This window comes from Saccopteryx bilineata, chromosome 3 (assembly GCF_036850765.1).
Source record: "Saccopteryx bilineata isolate mSacBil1 chromosome 3, mSacBil1_pri_phased_curated, whole genome shotgun sequence".
Lineage (NCBI taxonomy): Eukaryota > Metazoa > Chordata > Mammalia > Chiroptera > Emballonuridae > Saccopteryx > Saccopteryx bilineata.
Genome location: NC_089492.1, coordinates 95,053,756 through 95,072,142, shown reverse-complemented (window position 1 = coordinate 95,072,142; position 18,387 = coordinate 95,053,756). Strand labels below are relative to the sequence as shown.

At 40.1% G+C, this 18,387-nt stretch overlaps 1 protein-coding gene across 3 annotated transcripts in view; it reads right to left on the bottom strand.

Annotated features, from left to right (window-relative positions):
* Positions 1-1,701: 1,701 nt before the first annotated feature.
* The window catches only part of RMDN2 (regulator of microtubule dynamics 2), a 58,056-nt gene continuing 41,370 nt past the window's right edge, over positions 1,702-18,387 (bottom strand). Inside the window, exons 8-11 of one of the 3 annotated variants that reach the window (XM_066266930.1) lie at positions 17,032-17,130; positions 9,276-9,329; positions 8,237-8,317; positions 1,702-2,184 (exon numbers count right to left, since the gene is read on the bottom strand). In XM_066266930.1, the coding sequence (XP_066123027.1) occupies positions 2,131-2,184; positions 8,237-8,317; positions 9,276-9,329; positions 17,032-17,130 (288 nt within the window). In that variant the 3' untranslated portion in view covers positions 1,702-2,130. The remainder of the gene's footprint in view (positions 2,185-8,236; positions 8,318-9,275; positions 9,330-17,031; positions 17,131-18,387) is intronic. The other 2 variants (XM_066266928.1, XM_066266929.1) reach the window with 2 other exon arrangements.

Genomic DNA, 18,387 nt, shown 5'->3' with positions numbered 1-18,387 from the left:
GAACACAAGTCTGTATTGTTTTTAGGGGAGTAAGAGAGGATCATGAATTTTAAGGGCTGGTCTTGGTATCACCTTAGACTTACTGTCTCTTGGCTGGTCCTTGATCTACTGAGCTTCCCTTCCTTCTGCTCCCTCCACCCCCATCATATCTGAGAGTAGAAATGACTCTGTTTTCTCTTTTTTGAGCTTTACTCAAGAAAGGAAGGACAGCAATCCCTGATAGACGGGTAACAGATGAGGGGAGCCCCCCAGTTGCCCCAGATTACTGCCTTGAGTGAGTTTCCAGGCCACAGTGCACAGAGGGGACCCTCATCAGAGTCACACAGTCTTCTCGAGTTGAGGGGACAAATTGATTAACACAATCGCAATCAAAATCCATAGCTAGATTTTTTTGGGGTAGAAATTAAAAAAAAAAAACTAAACTGATTTTAAAATTCATATGGAAACTCAAAGAATAAAAATCGTCAAAACTTGTGGTGGTAATGAGGCTGGGGGGAAGGAGGGAGAGGGGGAGGGGCACCAAGAAAACTAGATAGAAGGTGATGGAGGACAATCTGACTTTGGGTGATGGGTATGCAACATAACTGAATGACAGGATAACCTGGACATGCTTTCTTTGAATATATGTACCCTGATTTATTGATGTCACCCCATTAAAATTAATTAAAAAAATAGTCAAAACTAGTGTGACAAAGAACAAAACTGGAGGAGTGGCACAGGCAAACACAAAAACACAGAAAGAGCACCGTGAGTGTGAGAACAAGACGAAATAGGGGCTGAATCTATGGAATTAGTTTTAACATCAAAATAATACCCTCCTATAGTTATATTTCAATATGGTTAACTGCTTTCTTATTATGGGACATAGTGTTTTGCTATAGTAAATAATGCTGTTATGAACATTTGTGTATAAATGATAATATTTTTTCTCTTTTGGATTATTTCTATGAAATAAAATTATAAGAAAAAGAGTTAATAGCTTTTTATTTATTTATTTTTAGAGAGAGAGGTAGGTCTCAGAGAGACAGGAACAGTGAGCTGCTCCTGTATGTGCTCTAAGAATCAAACCGGCAACCTCCACCCTCCAGGTGATGCTCTAACAAACCAAGCTATCTAGCCAGGGCTTGAGTTAATGCACCTTTAAGGCTCTGGATACATTATATCAAATGTTTGCCAAAATGTCCTCCTACCGCCTGACCAGGCAGTGGCACAGTGAATAGAGTGTTGGACTGGGATGCGGAGGACCCAGGTTCAAGACCCTGAGGTCACCAGCTTGAGCGTGGGTTCAACTGGTTTGAGCAAAGCTCACCAGCTTGGACCCAAGGTTGCTGGCTTGAACAAGGGGTTACTCGGTCTGCTGAAGGCCCGGGGTCAAGGCACATATGAGAAAGCAATCAATGAACAACTAAGGTGCCACAACAAAAAATTGTTGATTCTCATCTCTCTCCCTTCCTGTCTGTCTGTCCCTATCTGTCCTTCTCACCGACTCTCTGTCTCTGTCAAAAAAAAAAAAAAAAAAAAAAGAGGTCCCCTTCCAACAGTGTGCAAGAAAGCTCTACCTCGTGGCCCTCATTGTCAGCATTGATTGTTTCTTGAAAGAAAAAAAAAATCCTTGGTAGAACTGTATCTTCTCAATTTTATTCACATTTCAGTGATTACTAGTTACAATATATTCCCTCTTTTGTTTTTCCTTTTCCACCAAATGATTAGTTCACATCCTTTCCCCATTTCTCCATTTTCATCCATAATACAATTACTTTGTTTTCTAAAGTTTCCATTGAAGCAACAATAAAACACTCACTAGCGTTCATTTTATTGGATTGATTTAAATATTTTATTTAAAGAAATATTTAAAGAAATATTCTGAAGAATATAGTTTGATAGGAAAAATATAAAGCGTACATGTTTAATGATCATTCTGTACTGACACTATAGGAAACAGACTTCTCCAAATAACATGATTGATTTTGTAGGGCTACTAGTGAATGCATTCTGCAGAAACGTGGTTTTGCCTTCAAATCTGAGTATGTTACCCTTACATAAAAAAAAAAGGATAATAAAAAACACAACTTTGATAAGTTTAAATTTTAGTAGATTACATCGGATTTGTTGAAGCGTAAGTTCTTTTATTTACCTCTTCAAGATAGTGCTTATTCTTTTCATCTCTTCCTGTGCTTCTTTATCCTACAAAGAAAACACAAGTATACAATGAAAATTCACACATTCATTCTGATGATACAGGTGCTTCCAGTATATTGAGTGAGGGGAGGAGATTTTTTTGAAAGACCATTACAAAGAAACTGGATTTCTTAGAACCAGGTATGATTCAGGCCTCTGAGAATGTGAGTAATGCAGAGAGCTAGCTGTGCCCAGGCTCTTTCACCAGGTGTGGGAGGTAGGAAACGGGAAGGAAGTGTGTTAGTGATAACACCGTTTTCTCCTCTGACTGTTAGACGGGAAGAAGTCTTGGCCCCATCAGCAGGATTTTAAAAAAATCTGAGATTCCACTGTAAGGTCCAGATAGGCAAATATATATTTCATTATTGACTTTATTAAGGACTTTATAGTTAAGATTAAAAATTACATGTTTATGATTTTTAACCCTATACTTGTGGTCTTATGTTGTATAGAACTCCATATTGTTTTTTCTTTAAAACAAGTGTGGAAATTAGAAAGAGTGGCAATAAATTCGGGTGGTAGAGTACTCATGCATTTTTGCACTTAACAAACAATACTGAGCAACTACCAGGAAGAATTCAAGGAATGTAATAAATTTAAAATAAACAAATGAAGAAAACTGCTAGATTATTTTTAAACTGGAAGTTCTTCAATAGCTTTAATCATAACATTAAGACACTGACTTAATGTAGAGTTTGATCAACTAGAAGTTTACCTTTTATCAAATCAATGGTTTTTGATTGTGAGCAAATACAATGAGTGAATCTAGGGCATTAGCATATTATTTAAAAGACCTGATTAAAAAAACCATACCCGTATTTCCTCATGTATAAGATGCACCCTTTTTTGAAGTGTAGGGTCTAAAAACTGGGTGTCTTATACAGCGGTTGTGGCATTTCAAATGCCATAGATGAAACTGAGGATGAGGCAATATATGAAGACAGTGATTCATCATCAGACACAGATGAGGACAAGCTAATGGATGGGAGTTTTGACAGTGATGAGCAGTTGTATGAATTTTATGATGAATAAAATTTGAGTTCAATAACTTTATATATATATTTTTTCAAATTTCAGGCCCTGAAATTAAGGTGCGTCTTATGCATGGGGAAATACGGTAATTCATGTTTATCTTTGTAAGTGCCTGGCAATTAGAAGCCCTAAATAAATGTCTGCAAATTAGTGCTTAGATGCTGGAACTCAGGAACACTAGGAAACAAACAAAGGCTACCTGCAGCCCTACCTGTCTCCCTGTGTGGATCACTTACACAGCTGTCTTATTTGTCCATGTTTCCATTTTCCCTTGCCATATAGATACAGATTTTAAAAGTAATATAATAATTAGAGCACATTATGTGTTCTACATTTCTTCGGGTATGTTAAATGCTGTTTTTTGATTGAACAAAGTCTTTTTTAACTATGTTTGGAGTTGGGCCCTGGCCGGTTGGCTCAATGGTAGAGCATCGGCCTGGCGTGAGGAAGTCCCGGGTTTGATTCCTGGCCAGGGCACACAGGAGAAGTGCCCATCTGCTTCTCCTCCCCTCCCCCTCTCCTTCCTCTCTGTCTCTCTCTTCCCCTCCTGCAGCCAAGGCTCCATTGGAGCAAAGATGGTCTGGGCACTGGGGATGGCTCTGTGGCCTCTGCCTCAGGTACTAGACTGGCTCTGGTCACAACAGAGCGATGCCCCGGATGGGCAGAGCATCGCCCCCTGGTGGGCGTGTCGGGTGGATCCCGGTTGGGCGCATGTGGCAGTCTGACTGCCTCCCCGTTTCCAGTTTCAGAAAAATACAAATAAATAAATAAATAAATGTTTAGAGTTGTATAAAAATAGAAACTAGTCAACTGATACAATAAAGGAAAATGCTCCAATTACTCAGCATAATATTTCATAATTTTTTTCATGCTATTAAAGACAAAAACCATTGTATTAGATTTTTAATCAACACATTTTATTAATTAGTCTATCAAAGAGAGGTTATCTCATTTCACATCTTACCAAATTCTGATCCAATATTTCTAAGAAGGTATCCCAGTTCCATATCTTTGCACTATTTCCAGGAACATGTCATTGGAAAGTCTAAGTTATAGTGAATTGTGTACTAAAGGATTCCTGATAAGAGTATTTTTTCTCAGTGTGAGTTTTCTTTTATGAATTCCAGATGAAGACATTTTTACATTGACTTGAGGCCTGAGGAACTCCCAAGTGTGAAAGCTTTAAGGTTGACTAGGGTATGAAGACTTGCCCTCATTCAGGACAATGAGAGTGTTTTATATGGGGAGAATCCTCACATGTCCTGGATTGCTGCTCTATGAGTAAAGGGACTACCATGTTTATTTCATTGAATTGTTTCTTCAACATAAATTATCTGGGGTTTCCCAAATGGCTTCCTCCACCTAGTAAAGACTTTTGCTTTCCTTCGTGGTTTACCCGAAGTCTTCTGTGTGCACCAAGGCTTGTGCTCTGGCTGAAGGCTGCAGGGTTCCTCATAGGGTTTCTGTGCAGTGAGCTCACTCACGTCATCGGAAGGATGAATTGGTGTTGGCGGCACTTCCACACTGTTCACAAGGGGTTCCTCTCCTGAGTGAGTTCCCTGGCAGAAACAAAAGGCAGCTCTCTGGCTGAAGTGTTTCCCACATTCATCACACTTGTAGGGTTTCTCTCTAGCGGGAGTGAGTTAACCCATGTTGAGTCAACGTTAAGTTGTGACCAAATATTTCCCCATTATCAATAAATGCAAAGACCTCCTCTCCAGTGTGAAATCTCTGCTACTGAGGAGGAGATGAGGCTGTTAAAGGTTCCCCCACATCCATTCATCGATTCATTTTTCTACATATGCATTCAGAGACGATCATTCAGTGATAATCTCTGGTTAAAGTCTTTGCCACATGGCTGCCTTCACAAGGTGTTCCTCTCCTGAATGCATAGAAGTTTTCTCCTTTGTAGCATGTCAACTGTAGAGCTGTCTGAGTAACTGAGGTCTTCGTTATGTTTCAAGTACTTCATATAGCAGCCACATTTATGCAAATGTTCTTCTCTTATAAGAGCTTAGGATTTTGTTCTGGACTCAGGTTACTATTCCTTTCTTCCCCAAAATTAAACTATTGAAAGCTTTCTTCTGTGAGCACACTTTCGCTCCCTTAAAATTGAAATCACGTGATTGTGCTGTATGCTTAACTTGTTCCATTTGCAGACCAATTCCAACATGGGGGACCAGGGTTCACCCTCATGGATCTTATCATATTAGATGGCTCCTTCCTATACATATTCTTCATGGAAGTTAGGTCTTGGTTTTTAAGCCTTTCCTGTCTGGATTCTGGCCTTGGGGAAATCCTCTTCCTTCTCCTATAGCTCTCCTTGCACCACATGGGAAGCCACATCTGGATTTCAGAGCTTATATCCCTAGGGAGACCGGCTGGATGACGTCCTCCAGTATCACATCGCTGTATGGCTTCCTTTGAGATGGCTCTGGGAGGCCCGTTCTTCCTGAGTAAAGTCCACAGCCATGTCCCCAAATGTCATCTTTTCTTGTGGCTGCAATGACAGCCACCATCTGTCTTCCTCTGTTTTCTCACCCAGGAACAGTCTGAGCACTAAGCCAGCACAGCAAAACCCAAATGGACAAAAACATGAATAAGATCACCTTGATAATGAGAAAACTTCTTTCTCTCTCCAGAAAAAGGCTAGGAATCTGCATTATTAAGAGAACCTTCACCCACAAGCAATGATGTAAACCACTAGGTTAAAATTCTAATTTCCTTAAATCTCAGGTTATGTATCAAAACCCCAGGAAGGCCTTCTCTAGCCCCTGGTCTAGGCTGCAGTTCCAGCTGTATTTGCCCATGAATCTCAGTGCTTTCATTTCCATAACACTCATCGTACTCCACTGCTATTGCATGCTCACTGCCTGCCTGCCCCAGAAGAAAGTATTCATTTTTGTCACTGTATCCTCCTTGCAGAGCATCCTTACATCTGTAATAGAAATAAAGATAACCCTTTTCACTCATTCAAACACACACATTGAAAATACAGATTATTTGATTTGGAAGTGTTGGGAAATATATCTTTTGGAAAAATACATCAATGCTCTCTGCTAACAACTAGATATTTATGTTGAATTGATATGCTCCTAGCATTTGAGTAATGATTATCAAGTATCAGCTTTCCTAGACTGGGTACTGATTAAGAACGACTGATCTGAGACTTATGCTATACCATCAGGTAAGAAAATTAATTAAAAGAAGGTCTATTAAAAGACTTCAAAGTGTTTTTAAGATCAATGTAAAGAATATAATCAAGGCCGTTGCACACTGAGAAAGCTTAAGAAATAACATATTCTGAATGTAATGAATAGAAGGTAAGAGCCAAAAGAGTGGAAAAGGAGATGGTAAACAGCAACGCTCCCTCTCCACAGCTCATGAAAACGTCTGTTCAGACAGTGGGGAGAGTCTGTCCACCCTGTAACTGCCTCATTAATTATTTTAAATGTACAAGGAAGAATAACTGCGCTGGCCTGGATAGCACAGATAAATTAATCCATCAGAAACAAGTTCAAACCAGAGAGAAATAAGCAAATACTTTCTCACACATGAGAGACTCTGGACAACCTTGCTGGGACTCTGTGGGTGACCCACTCATTGCTCTGAGCTACCGCATCCTGGAGCAGGAGAGCAGGGTGAACATCTGTGCACTGATTATATTGCTAAATGTCTCTGAAAAACCAGTGTTTCAATGAAGATAATCAAACATGCCGTCTTGATGAAGATAGGACACTTAAAGCAGGATTAGATTTTATTACGAGTGAAGTTCCTAATGACAGGGATGATTGTCAATCTAGGTAAAAGGTTGGAAATGTAGCCTAGGACTTTAAACAACAGGGAACTTCAAAGACAACTACATCACTTGCTAATATGTGTTTCAAACAACAGCACCCCCGAACCCTGAAGTTCCCAGGCAGGTCCTGCGACACTTGGCCTTTTCGACCTATTCCCATGACTGCCCTCAACACTCCTCAAACAGATCTTTGCTTTTCCACCTCTGTGTGTGTCCTTATGACCTGCAATGTGCATGGCCCACACCTCCACATTATACCTTTCCGCCTCTAAGGCTAACTGATTTCTTCTACATGAAAATGATGTCTCCCTTTTCAGTATTTCCATCACCGATTGTTTGCATCTCTCTAGGCACTCACACTTTCTACCCTGAGCTTAGTTACTTGGCTATGTGCCTCATGTTCTCTTCCAGGCTATAAGCTCCTAGAGGACAATGGGCATGTCTTACATGTTTATATTCCAGATTCCAACAAATGTCAGAGCCTGCGTTGCTCCAACAGAGAAAAGGAACGCGTATTTCTGAGTACTTCTTTTCAGCTGTGAGTCGGAGGACGGTAATGTTTGGCCGTATGAGAAGGGAGCAGGAGAACATTGATAAATTTCCTTCCATCCCCACGGTACCAGTAAATGGCTCATGAGAACACAGACTGAGCTGCTAACTCTGAGACTCCTAAAACTTAGAGCACATCAGAATCCTGAATTAGTGAATAAAAGGGTAAGAATTAATACAATTGTCTCTATGTCGTTAATGGTAGGTGTTTAAAGACCAAGATAATGTCAATATGCATTTTTAAATCTTCCTGGCCTTAGACAGCCATACCCTGCTGTTAGTTGGTGACTGACAGTGACAACCCCATGGACACTTGTTCTAAGGCGGGTGGCCTGTCTAGCTTGTTTGTGGCCTATAGTAGTCTAACCATCAGTCCCCTAGAATGATGCTGACTCCTCTCCATCCTAGCGGGCTCATCCTGTTACCTGCTGTCTAACATCTAATAAATATTGGGATGTTTTAACTGTTAGCCTAGGATTTGTGAGTCTCTTAAAGGTACCAAGGATCTCCTGGTGAAGTGTTACCTATAGCAATTTTTAAAAGTTAATAGTATACATTAAACTCAAGTCAAGAAGTTTTGTATAGAAGAAAATTCCAGATGTCTGTGAGCCATTGTTACACTGGAAGCTGTGACAATACTGCTAAAATGGCAGTGCTCACTGGCACCGACTTGCTTACCTCTCTGGTAACTGAAGGCAGCAGCTCTCCCAAATTACAGAACTTCATGGCACTATCTGTTTGCTTAAGATCGATGTAACACTAGAAACAGAAAATAACCAGTATTAAAGGTAACCACATCTTTATTATATGCGGCTTAAGTGTCTGTTTGTCGCCGATAGCTTATTGGTTGCTTGCGTAACTGTACTAGCCAATGGGGTGAAGTTGCCACGGCATTCAAATAGTCCCGCCTTCTGGCATGCCATCTCACAAATTGAGGTTAAAGATTGGAGCAATTATTATGCTGTTAAGAAATCTTAACACCAGAAGGGGTCTTTGCAATGGTACAAGACTAGAGGTTCTCCAATTGAAAAATAATGTCATAATAGCTAAGTCTTTGACTGGCTCCTCTAAAGGTGAAATACATGTCATTCCAAGAATTGATTTGGCTCCATCTCAAACAGGGTTGCTGTTTCAATTGAGATGTAGACAATTTCCTGTAAAACTTACCTTTGCTATGACCATCAATAAGTCTCAGGGCCAAATGCTTAGCATGTTGGCATTTTTTTTACCTGAGCCTGCATTTGGACACAGTCAACTTTATGTTGCCTGTTCAAGAGTTCGTGAAAGAATGGATGTAAAATTAAAAATAATTGATGGTCCTCTGCAAGGCGAGCTTAAAAATGATGGAAAGATCTACACAAGAAATGTGTACAAAGAGATCTTTGACATGTGAATTAACATTTTATTATTTAAATCACCTTTATTTATTGAGCTAGCGGTGGCTCTTAAGAAATGTACCGCCATTGCGGGTTTCCTTCATTGCACTCTACTTTAAGCAATTAAGCAAGTAGAAGGGGGAAACCCCGTGGGGCACTAAGCAAAGGGGCGTCCTCGCCGCCTGCCCTGGGTAATTCAGTTTGAATTAGCAGACACCTTTGCACATATCATTTTAATTACAATTTATAATATCTAGAACAGCAGTCATTTCGTATGACCCCCGGGCTTTCTAGTTTTACATAACAGAGCCAAAGTGATCTAAATCAGCTGTCTTCATTACCTTGGCAAGGAACATGTAATTGGATTTAGAAAAACCAGGCTGTAGCTCTTCAACCTGATTTTAAGAGAAAACAGAAAATAAAAAAAACAAGGTGATATTAAAACAGTAACAACAGTAACAACAGATAACATATTTTAATAGATCAAATATTAACCAAATTGCCCTAAGATTTTAGGTTGTTTGTTTCACATCTGAGTCCTTTTTATCAGTTTCAAAATATTCTTTAGGTGCAAATATAGCTTATCAGCTAATCCTTTAAAATGAAATTATTATTGTCATAAAGCTTACAAAGCAATGAGAAACTTTGAGGCTTTGGGGTCCCTTTGCATAACCATCCCCTCACTTCCTCTTCTCCATCCGTTCTTCTCTTTCCCTTGCAGAACAAAAACAACCGGGAGATACACTGCCCCTGGGACAAGCCCGACACCTTTCACAATTCATTTAAACGTGCTATTTTTCACTTACTAATAATGATGACTGAACATACTATTTCCTATATGCATGTGTTACATGTGTGATTGTGTCTATAGAAGAGATTCCTAGAAGTTGAATTCTGAGTCAAAGGATATATATACACTTTTTTTCTGAAGTGAGAAGTGGGGAAGCAGACAGACAGACACCCTCATGAGCCTGATCAGGATCCACCCAGCATGCCCACCAGGGGGCGAGGCTCTACCCATCTAAGGCCTTGCTCCTCTCCGACTCGAGCTATCCTCAGCACCTGAGGAGGAGGCCATAGAGCAGGGGTCGGGAACCTTTTTGGCTGAGAGAGCTATGAACGCCACATATTTAAAATGTAATTCCATGAGAGCCAAACAATATGTTTAACACTAAATACAAGTAAATGTGTGCATTTTATGTAAGACCAACACTTTTAAAGTATAATAAGTCTCTGAATTCTTTTTAATAATGTTGTTATGCCATTGCTAACCAATGATGAATAAAGTACTTCTTACCATTAATGCGAATTCTGGTTTTGCTGATGGCTTTGTAGTCTGGTTGATACGTGGTGAGGTTAAGCTTCATGCAGGCGTTGAGACTTACATCCATTAAACGTGATCATAGGTTGGTCTTAACGTTCTTCAGATGTGAGAAAGACTGCTCACATGCATACGTAGAGCCAAAAATTGTCAGTAGAGCAATACTCACACGCTGCAGTGTGTGGTATGTGATGGGAAGCGCGTTCCAAGTTTTGACAATCAGCTGGTCTGCGGGTTGAAGTTTTTTCATTTCTCCCCACTTGTGTTTGCTCGCCAACTCTGCTTGCTGTCATGCAAGTCTTTCCAAATCTTCATTCAGTGACTTAAACTTATTCACCCACATGTCTGAGGCCTTCAGGTCAGCAGCTTGTAGCTCAAAATCTCTGATGGAGACTCTGGGGATGTAACTCACAGGTCGGCGCTGTCCACTGCACACTCGTGGGGATGGGTGATGAACTTAAAAAGACAAGTGCACTCACGAAATTCTCCAAAGCGTGCTTTGAATGACTGCAGGAGATTAGATGTGAAGCCTGCTAGCTGCTGGAGACCAAGATGTTGAGCAGGGTCACTTGCTGTGCATGCATCTTTAAACTCTCCCAGTTTTTCAAAGTGTAGTAAACAACCTGTTTCAATGTCAGCGATGAAGAGTTCCAGCTTGTTTTCAAATGCAAACACTGCTTGTTGAAGGGATAAGACTGTATTTCCAACGCCTTGCATTTTCACATGAGCTGGTTCAGATGTTCAGTCATATTCACGAGATAGTAGAACTTCAGGAGCCACTCAGTGTTAGCTAACTTAGGGTTCTCAATATATTTCATTTCAAGAAAAGTCCGGATTTTGCTCAGACAAGCCGCGAAATGACTGAGCACCTTCCCTCTTGACAACCAATGCACATTGCTGTGCAGAAGCAGACCAGGATAATTATTCCCAACTTCATCCAGCAGTGTTTTATTTTATTTTATTTATTTTATTTTATTTTATTTTTTGCATTTTTCTGAAGCTGGAAACAGGGAGAGACAGTCAGATAGACTCCCGCATGCGCCCGACCAGGATCCACCCGGCACGCCCACCATGGGGCGATGCTCTGCCCACCAGGAAGCGATGCTCTGCCCATCCTGGGCGTCGCCATGTCACGACCAGAGCCACTCTAGCACCTGAGGCAGAGGCCACAGAGCCATCCCCAGCACCCGGGCCATCTTTGCTCCAATGGAGCCTTGGCTGCGGGAGGGGAAGAGAGAGACAGAGAGGAAGGCGCGGCGGAGGGGTGGAGAAGCAAATGGGCGCTTCTCCTGTGTGCCCTGGCCGGGAATCGAACCCGGGTCCTCCGCACGCTAGGTTGACGCTCTACCGCTGAGCCAACCAGCCAGGGCCATCCAGCAGTGTTTTAAACTGGCCATCATTTAAAGCTCGGGCAACAATAAAGTTGACCACTCGAATGACCAGCGACATCACCTCACCAAGCTGCTCGCCACATATCTGAGCACAAAGTGCCTCCTGATGTAGGATGCAGTGAAAACTAAGGATGGGTCTCTTTTCATGTTCACAAAGAAGTGCTACGAATCCTCTGTTTTTCCCCACCATGCACGGAGCACCTTCAGTACACACCGAAATAAGTTTATCCATTGGTAGATTTTTTTCTTTAGAGAACTTGGTGAAAGACTTGAATAAATCCTCCCCTCTTGTTGTCTTTTTCATAGGCAAAACAGCAAGAATTTCCTCATGTAGTGTGTCACCGACAGCATACCTTGCAATCACGCTGAACTGGGATAAATGGCTTACGTCTGTTGACTCATCCAAAGCGAGAGAAAAGAATGGTGCTGCATTTATGTCCTTCACTTGTGTTGCCTCAATTTGATTTACCATCATGATGGTACGATCGTGAACAGTTCTCGCCAACAGAGGCATGTCTTTTATTCGTTTATCTTGTCTTTATCTGAAAGTCATCAAAAAGTTTATTGGCAACATCAAGCATGAATGTTTGGGCATACTCCCCATCTGTGAATGGCTTTCTGTTTCTCACAATTGCTAAAGCACCAGCAAAGTTAGCCGAATTCCAGTCACCTTATTGGGTCCAAACACGGAGTTGCTGCTGACTAGCTTGCACTCTGCATAGTAGCTCTTGACATGCTTTCTTCCTGCTGTCCCCTGCTGAATATTTTGATGCAAATGTAGTATGACATGTGTCAAAGTGCTGCTTTATATTTGACCATTTCATCGATGCAATTTTATCATTGCATATTAGACACACTGCAGAACCTGCTCTCTCCAAAAAGGCTGAACATGAATTCCTCTGTCCATTCCTGCTGAAAAGTACAATACTCCTCATCTTTTTTTCTTTTAGCCATCTTCTTCATCAAAAGGGTTTCTGCAATTAGCCAGTTGACTACTTGATTAAAAGAAGGGAAGTTTACTTCTTGACCTCACAATGACCCATGTACATTAGGTGTTATCCAATAAAAATTTGGTGTTGTCCCAGAGGACAGCTGTGATTGGCTCCAGCCACCCGCAACCATGAATATTAGCAATAGGAAATGAATGGACTGTAATACATGAGAATGTTTTATATTTTTAATGTTATTATTATTTTTATTAAAGATTTGTCTGTGAGCCAGATGCAGCCATCAAAAGAGCCACATCTGGCTTGTGAGCCATAGGTTCCCAACCCTTGCCATAGAGCCATCCTCAGCACCTGGGCCAACTTTGCTCCAAGGGAGCCTTGGCTGCAGGAGGGGAAGAGAGAGACAGAGAGAAAGGAGAGGGGGAAGGGTGGAGAAGCAGATGCGCAGTTCTCCTGTGTGCCCTGGCCGGGAATTGAACCCAGGATTTCCACACACCAGGCCAACGCTCTACCACTGAGCCAACCAGTCAGGGCCAAAGGATATATTCACTTTAAAAATGGTGATGGTTGGAGGGGAATCCAAGACCTAGGGTTCTGGGGAGCACTCCAACACTGTAAGCGAGTCCATCTTTTTTGAAGGACAGTTACTTTCTACAGGATCCTGAAAAAAGTAGTACAAAAGCTCTTGGGAAACAGTCTGGGTTTAACTCTTTAAGATGGAGCAGATAAACTGTGTGAATCTGGCTTAGAACCTGTGAGGCTGCCAACAGATTAAAGGAAGTTGTCAAGTTCAGTCCTGGCCAGAGCCTTGAACATCCTACAGAGCCATTCACAGTGCTGATGGAGTCTGGTGCTCTGCTTCTGTCTTGTGCAATCATTTCTGTTTCAACTCCCTGAGTTTATGGAGTGCATTTCTTGAGCCAGTCTAATAAGAGGGACCTATACTGTAACTTCTTCCACATCCAGTAACTGTTCCAAGCTCTGTCCAAATTATATCTAGATAACTTGCCTCCAAATATGTAAATAAGCAGCTTCTTAATTTCTTTAATGCTGACATTTTAATTCTGTATATATATACCTTAACACTATGTTTAATTAACCAGAGTGATTATAAATCAGAACATCTCTTTTTATCTCTCATGGTTAAAAAACACAAGCTTTCTCTGAACAGGGAAGACAGAGTCACTCAGTAGAACATTCTAATTAAGAGGCAGTTCCTGGCTATGCTCTTAGAATATTCTTTATCATAACACCTGAAAAAGAATAGATTAGTCATTTACTTGGTCTTGGGTGTCTGAGTTCCTTGGAGGCAGGGGCTGTGTTAGTCGTTTCTGTGTTCCCTACATTTGACACTCTGTTTAGTACTAGGTTTGTGCTTAATAAACAGTGCAAAGTAACTTAGCTTTGTTTTAAAACATCTCATAACCTCAAGCAGTAACCCTCCACATGAGGACACAGGGGAAAGTCCTGCAGCTGGTGAGACCATTAAGGGAGATCTGGGGGGTCATACGACCACAGTGGGTGAGGCCAGGGCAGCCGGTCCACCAGCACTGCCACACCTGTCATCTACTATGCACACCCACCCACATCTTCACAGAAGCTTCATTCATAGTGGCCCCAAACTGAAAAAATGTAAACGTCCACCAACAGATAAACGCATAGGCAAATTGTGGTGCATCCATATAATGGAATATTACCCAGCAACAGAAAGGAACTGCAGAGACACTAAAAATAAATGAATAAATAAATAAACCTCAAAACATGTTGCACAAAAGAAGCCAGATACACATAAAAGTACAAGTGCTATACTTCCACTTATAAAACATTTTAGAATAGGCAAAACTAACCTACAGTGACAGAAAGCAGACCAGTGGGTGCTGTCAAAGATCCCTTTGACAGCAATCAGGTGACGATAACCCTCTGGGGTAGTGAGAACATTCTGTATTTTGAAAGGGTGATGGTTACATGAGTACATAAATTTTCCAAATGTCACTGAACTACACACTTAAAATGGGTGCATTTTAATATTTATAAACTATACCCGAACATTCTCAGAGATTCTGAAACAATTAGTGTGACTTATGGCCTAGGAGGCATTTTTAAAAAAACTTTCCAGATGATTCTAACATATAACCAAGGTTGAGAACCACTGCCTAAAGGAATCATGTCAGAATTTCTGATGAGGTGGGAAGGATACTATAGTTAGAAAGATACAACAGGGAATTCCAGATGACTCCTGGTCCAAAACCACTTCACTACATGTTCTGAGCCTGTAGGACAAGATTTCACTGTGATGAGAGCAAAACAATAAGAGCTAACACTGATTTTTAGTTAGAGCACTTAATGTGCTAGACGCTGGGCCAAGAAAACTACATGTACTATTTTATTCAGTCTTCACAAAAACCACATAAAGTAGGTAGAAATGAAGGATCTAAGATGAGGAGAAATAAAGAAACATGCTTAGGTATGCAGATGGGGAAAGGTTCAGGCCTCCGAGTGTCTGATCTTAAAGCCAGTGCTCTTGATCTCTGCAGGACCAAGCTGGATGGCTCTGGGACACTTCCTAGCCCCTGTGAATTCTCTTTGGAGGGATGGAGTAAGGGAGGGCAGGAGTCCTACATCTGGGTTCCAACAACATGACCTCCGGGGGGAGGGGGAGACTCTGCTAGGGTGTGGGGTCCAAGGTCTGTGCTGTTTCCTTTCCCTTCTCTCTACCTCCCACACTCCTTAGCTCCTCCACGGCCTTAGCCCTCGCGTTCTGGGCTCCTTAGCACCCCCAGCAATAAATATGGAGAGAAGCATTCCTGATGTCTTGTCACTGTCTTGGCCAAGGCCATGGAACACATTTCCAGCCAGAATCCAAGTCATAACTGAACGGTGACATCCCCAAGATGGTTTATCAAGGTGTTTACATTTTAATGAAGTAAAAACTCTGTGAACTTTTATAGGTGCTAGACAGTCTCTAAGCAACTTACATGTATTGACTTATTTAATCTTCACAACACAGAGTCTGGTACTATTATCTCTATGTTGTTGATTAAATTGACAGAGAGAGGATAAATCACTTGCTCAATGCTATCCCTGGGTAGGTGGTGAAATGGAATTTAACCAGGTGGTCTGGCTCTAGAGTTCACATCCTTACTGCTACACTATTGTGCCTCTTACTACTTTTGATTTTATCTGTGTAATATCAAATATATATTAGCACCTTAAAAACTTTTGTGCTGTGTCCTGACAACCTGAACCCCAACTATAAATTTGATATTATGAAGAAATGAGTTTCAAGTTCCAATGACAAATTAATTTTGCTAATTAGTTTACATAAATCTTTTATCGTAAATATACCATGATCTATATTTTTATAAAATTTAAAATGGGAGAATTCTCAGTGGTAGAAAAAAGGGGGAAGAAATGGGATGATGCAGCCTTAGACTTTGTTCTCATCCTTGATGTGCCATTGTGTGCCACTGGGAAAAGTTCAGTTCCTGAGGTCTTCGTAAAATAAAAAAAATCACGTTAAATAAAAAATATAAAATATATGGCTCTAATACTTTTATTCCCAGCACTCTATTCCACTGGGCTTATACTTGATCTCAGAACACGGACTTTTTTACCAAGCATTCTAGCCAGCCACTAGCCATCTGTTCAGAGATGGAAAGTACAACGAAACCTAGTTCTCATTTTAGACTATTTGATCTCTACATTCCCTCAGTTCCACAAAGTCAATCCTTAAAACACAACTGAATCAGCACATACAAAATATTCAATACTTCGGACAATACAATTCAAAGCCTGATTTTGTCTATGTTGTTACAAATCTGATATCGTAGGTGTTAAATAAGTACCTTAGTATCTGTAAGATTCTATAACTGGTTTCAGACAAAGATGAAGGGATTAGCACAAGAGGAAGTCGATTGGATGTGTGGGTATAGTATACATTTACATGTCTGCACATACATATTACTGCTTAGAGTTTTATTAGTATAGCAGTTACACATTTTAAGACACAAATGGAAATACTGATTTGGTCTGATGCCCCTAGAATGTTTCACAGAACTGCCTACAACTTACTGAATGGCTTTTAAAATAACTCTTCCTTTTTGGCATCTTTAAGATTAAACTGTTTTGTATTTGGGACCAAGTCTAATAATCAGGGCATAAATTCCTTTAAATATATTCATATGACCTGGAGAACTGCTCTTGTATTTGGTAGTAAGGGCTGTTGTATCTGGGACCAAGGGCAGCTAGTTAGCTGCTCTAAGAAGTAGTTTGGATTTAAAACATAACTCACATTATGAGAGGCTTATAACAAAATTAGGATGCAAACCATTAGATATATACATGTGGAGAAAAGAAAATATATTTCTTGATGAGGGTAGGAAGGACTGGTACAGATAGTAGCTAGTTTGACACTAAAATAATGATTGACAAAATATACCTTAAGAAAATTTTGCAAAGCTTCTTGTATAGTTGAGCATGGTATTTTTCCAAACAGAGTAGCAGCCATTTTTTTCTCAATCCAGCTCAGTTTTGACACCTGCAAATATAGAGCAACATCATTCTTAGACAGTGCTCACCTTTTGAATGAATAATCTCTCCCTAGTTAGATGTTTGTGCATAGATATGCACATAATCATGTAAATACAAATCCATAAATGATACATATCATATATCAGTTTTATGATATTAATATTTTACCTTCCTTTTCATAATTCTAACAAAATATGAATTCTGAAAGCACTGTTTACAAAACCAATTTGAAATACTCATAAGATTTGTGTTCAATCAGAGAAAAAAAAGGTAGGGGTGGGGAATAATGTTGACCTTGTCTGTTCATCTGACTCTCAGATGACTGCAAAATATTTCTTGGTACAAGAGTGTACTAGCTACAAGATCCTGCCTTTGCTTTCTTCCTGCCTGCTCCATGCTGTCAATCTGACCCGGAGGGCAGCATCTCAGAAATTTAAACAGAATGAGAATTCCAAACCTAGGGAGAGTGTAGAGTGAGAGCCTCATATACATATTTGCAATCCAGGAGAATTTTTTTTTAACCAATATCCATCAAAATTGAAGTCCATTTTACCACTTATTTTTTATTTTCTTAAAAAAATTTTCATTTTCCCCAAATATATATTAGATTTTTATCATAAAAGATTAAAAGGATTCAGAAATAAATACTTAAAAGGGTACTGATGCTCTCCCCAACCCCATCTTGTGCTTCCCTTCCCAATTCCATCTTCTAGGTTCCTAGGTAGCCATTAACCTCTATTAAAGAACATGTACCCCTTGCTTTTATATATAACGTTACTGATTGGTGTGCTTATTTTTTCTTTTTTTAAAACTTTACAAAAATGTTATTGTGTTATTTCTTTTGATGAATTTTTAAAAATATTTTTAAATAATTTTTTTATATTTCAATTACAGTTGACATATAAAATTATACTAGTTTCAGTTGTACAACTTTTTCACTTAAATATTACAGTTTTTTAAGATTTCATCCTGGTTGACTGTAACTGAAGGGTAGTCATTTAAGTAACTGTGAAACACTCTATTATTAAACACACATCCATGATTTTTCATCTACTCTTTTGTCAATGAACTCTGGATCTTCTCCATTTTTTGCTCTTAGAAACAAGGCTGCTAGAAGCATTCTTCTATATATGTTTTGGAGCACATTTGCAAGAGTTTTCTCTAGGGTAGACACCAGTGTGGGTCATACGGTAGACCAGTATTCAACTTTAAAAGATAATACCCAATTGTTTCCGAGGTGATTGTGCCAATTTATGATCCCACA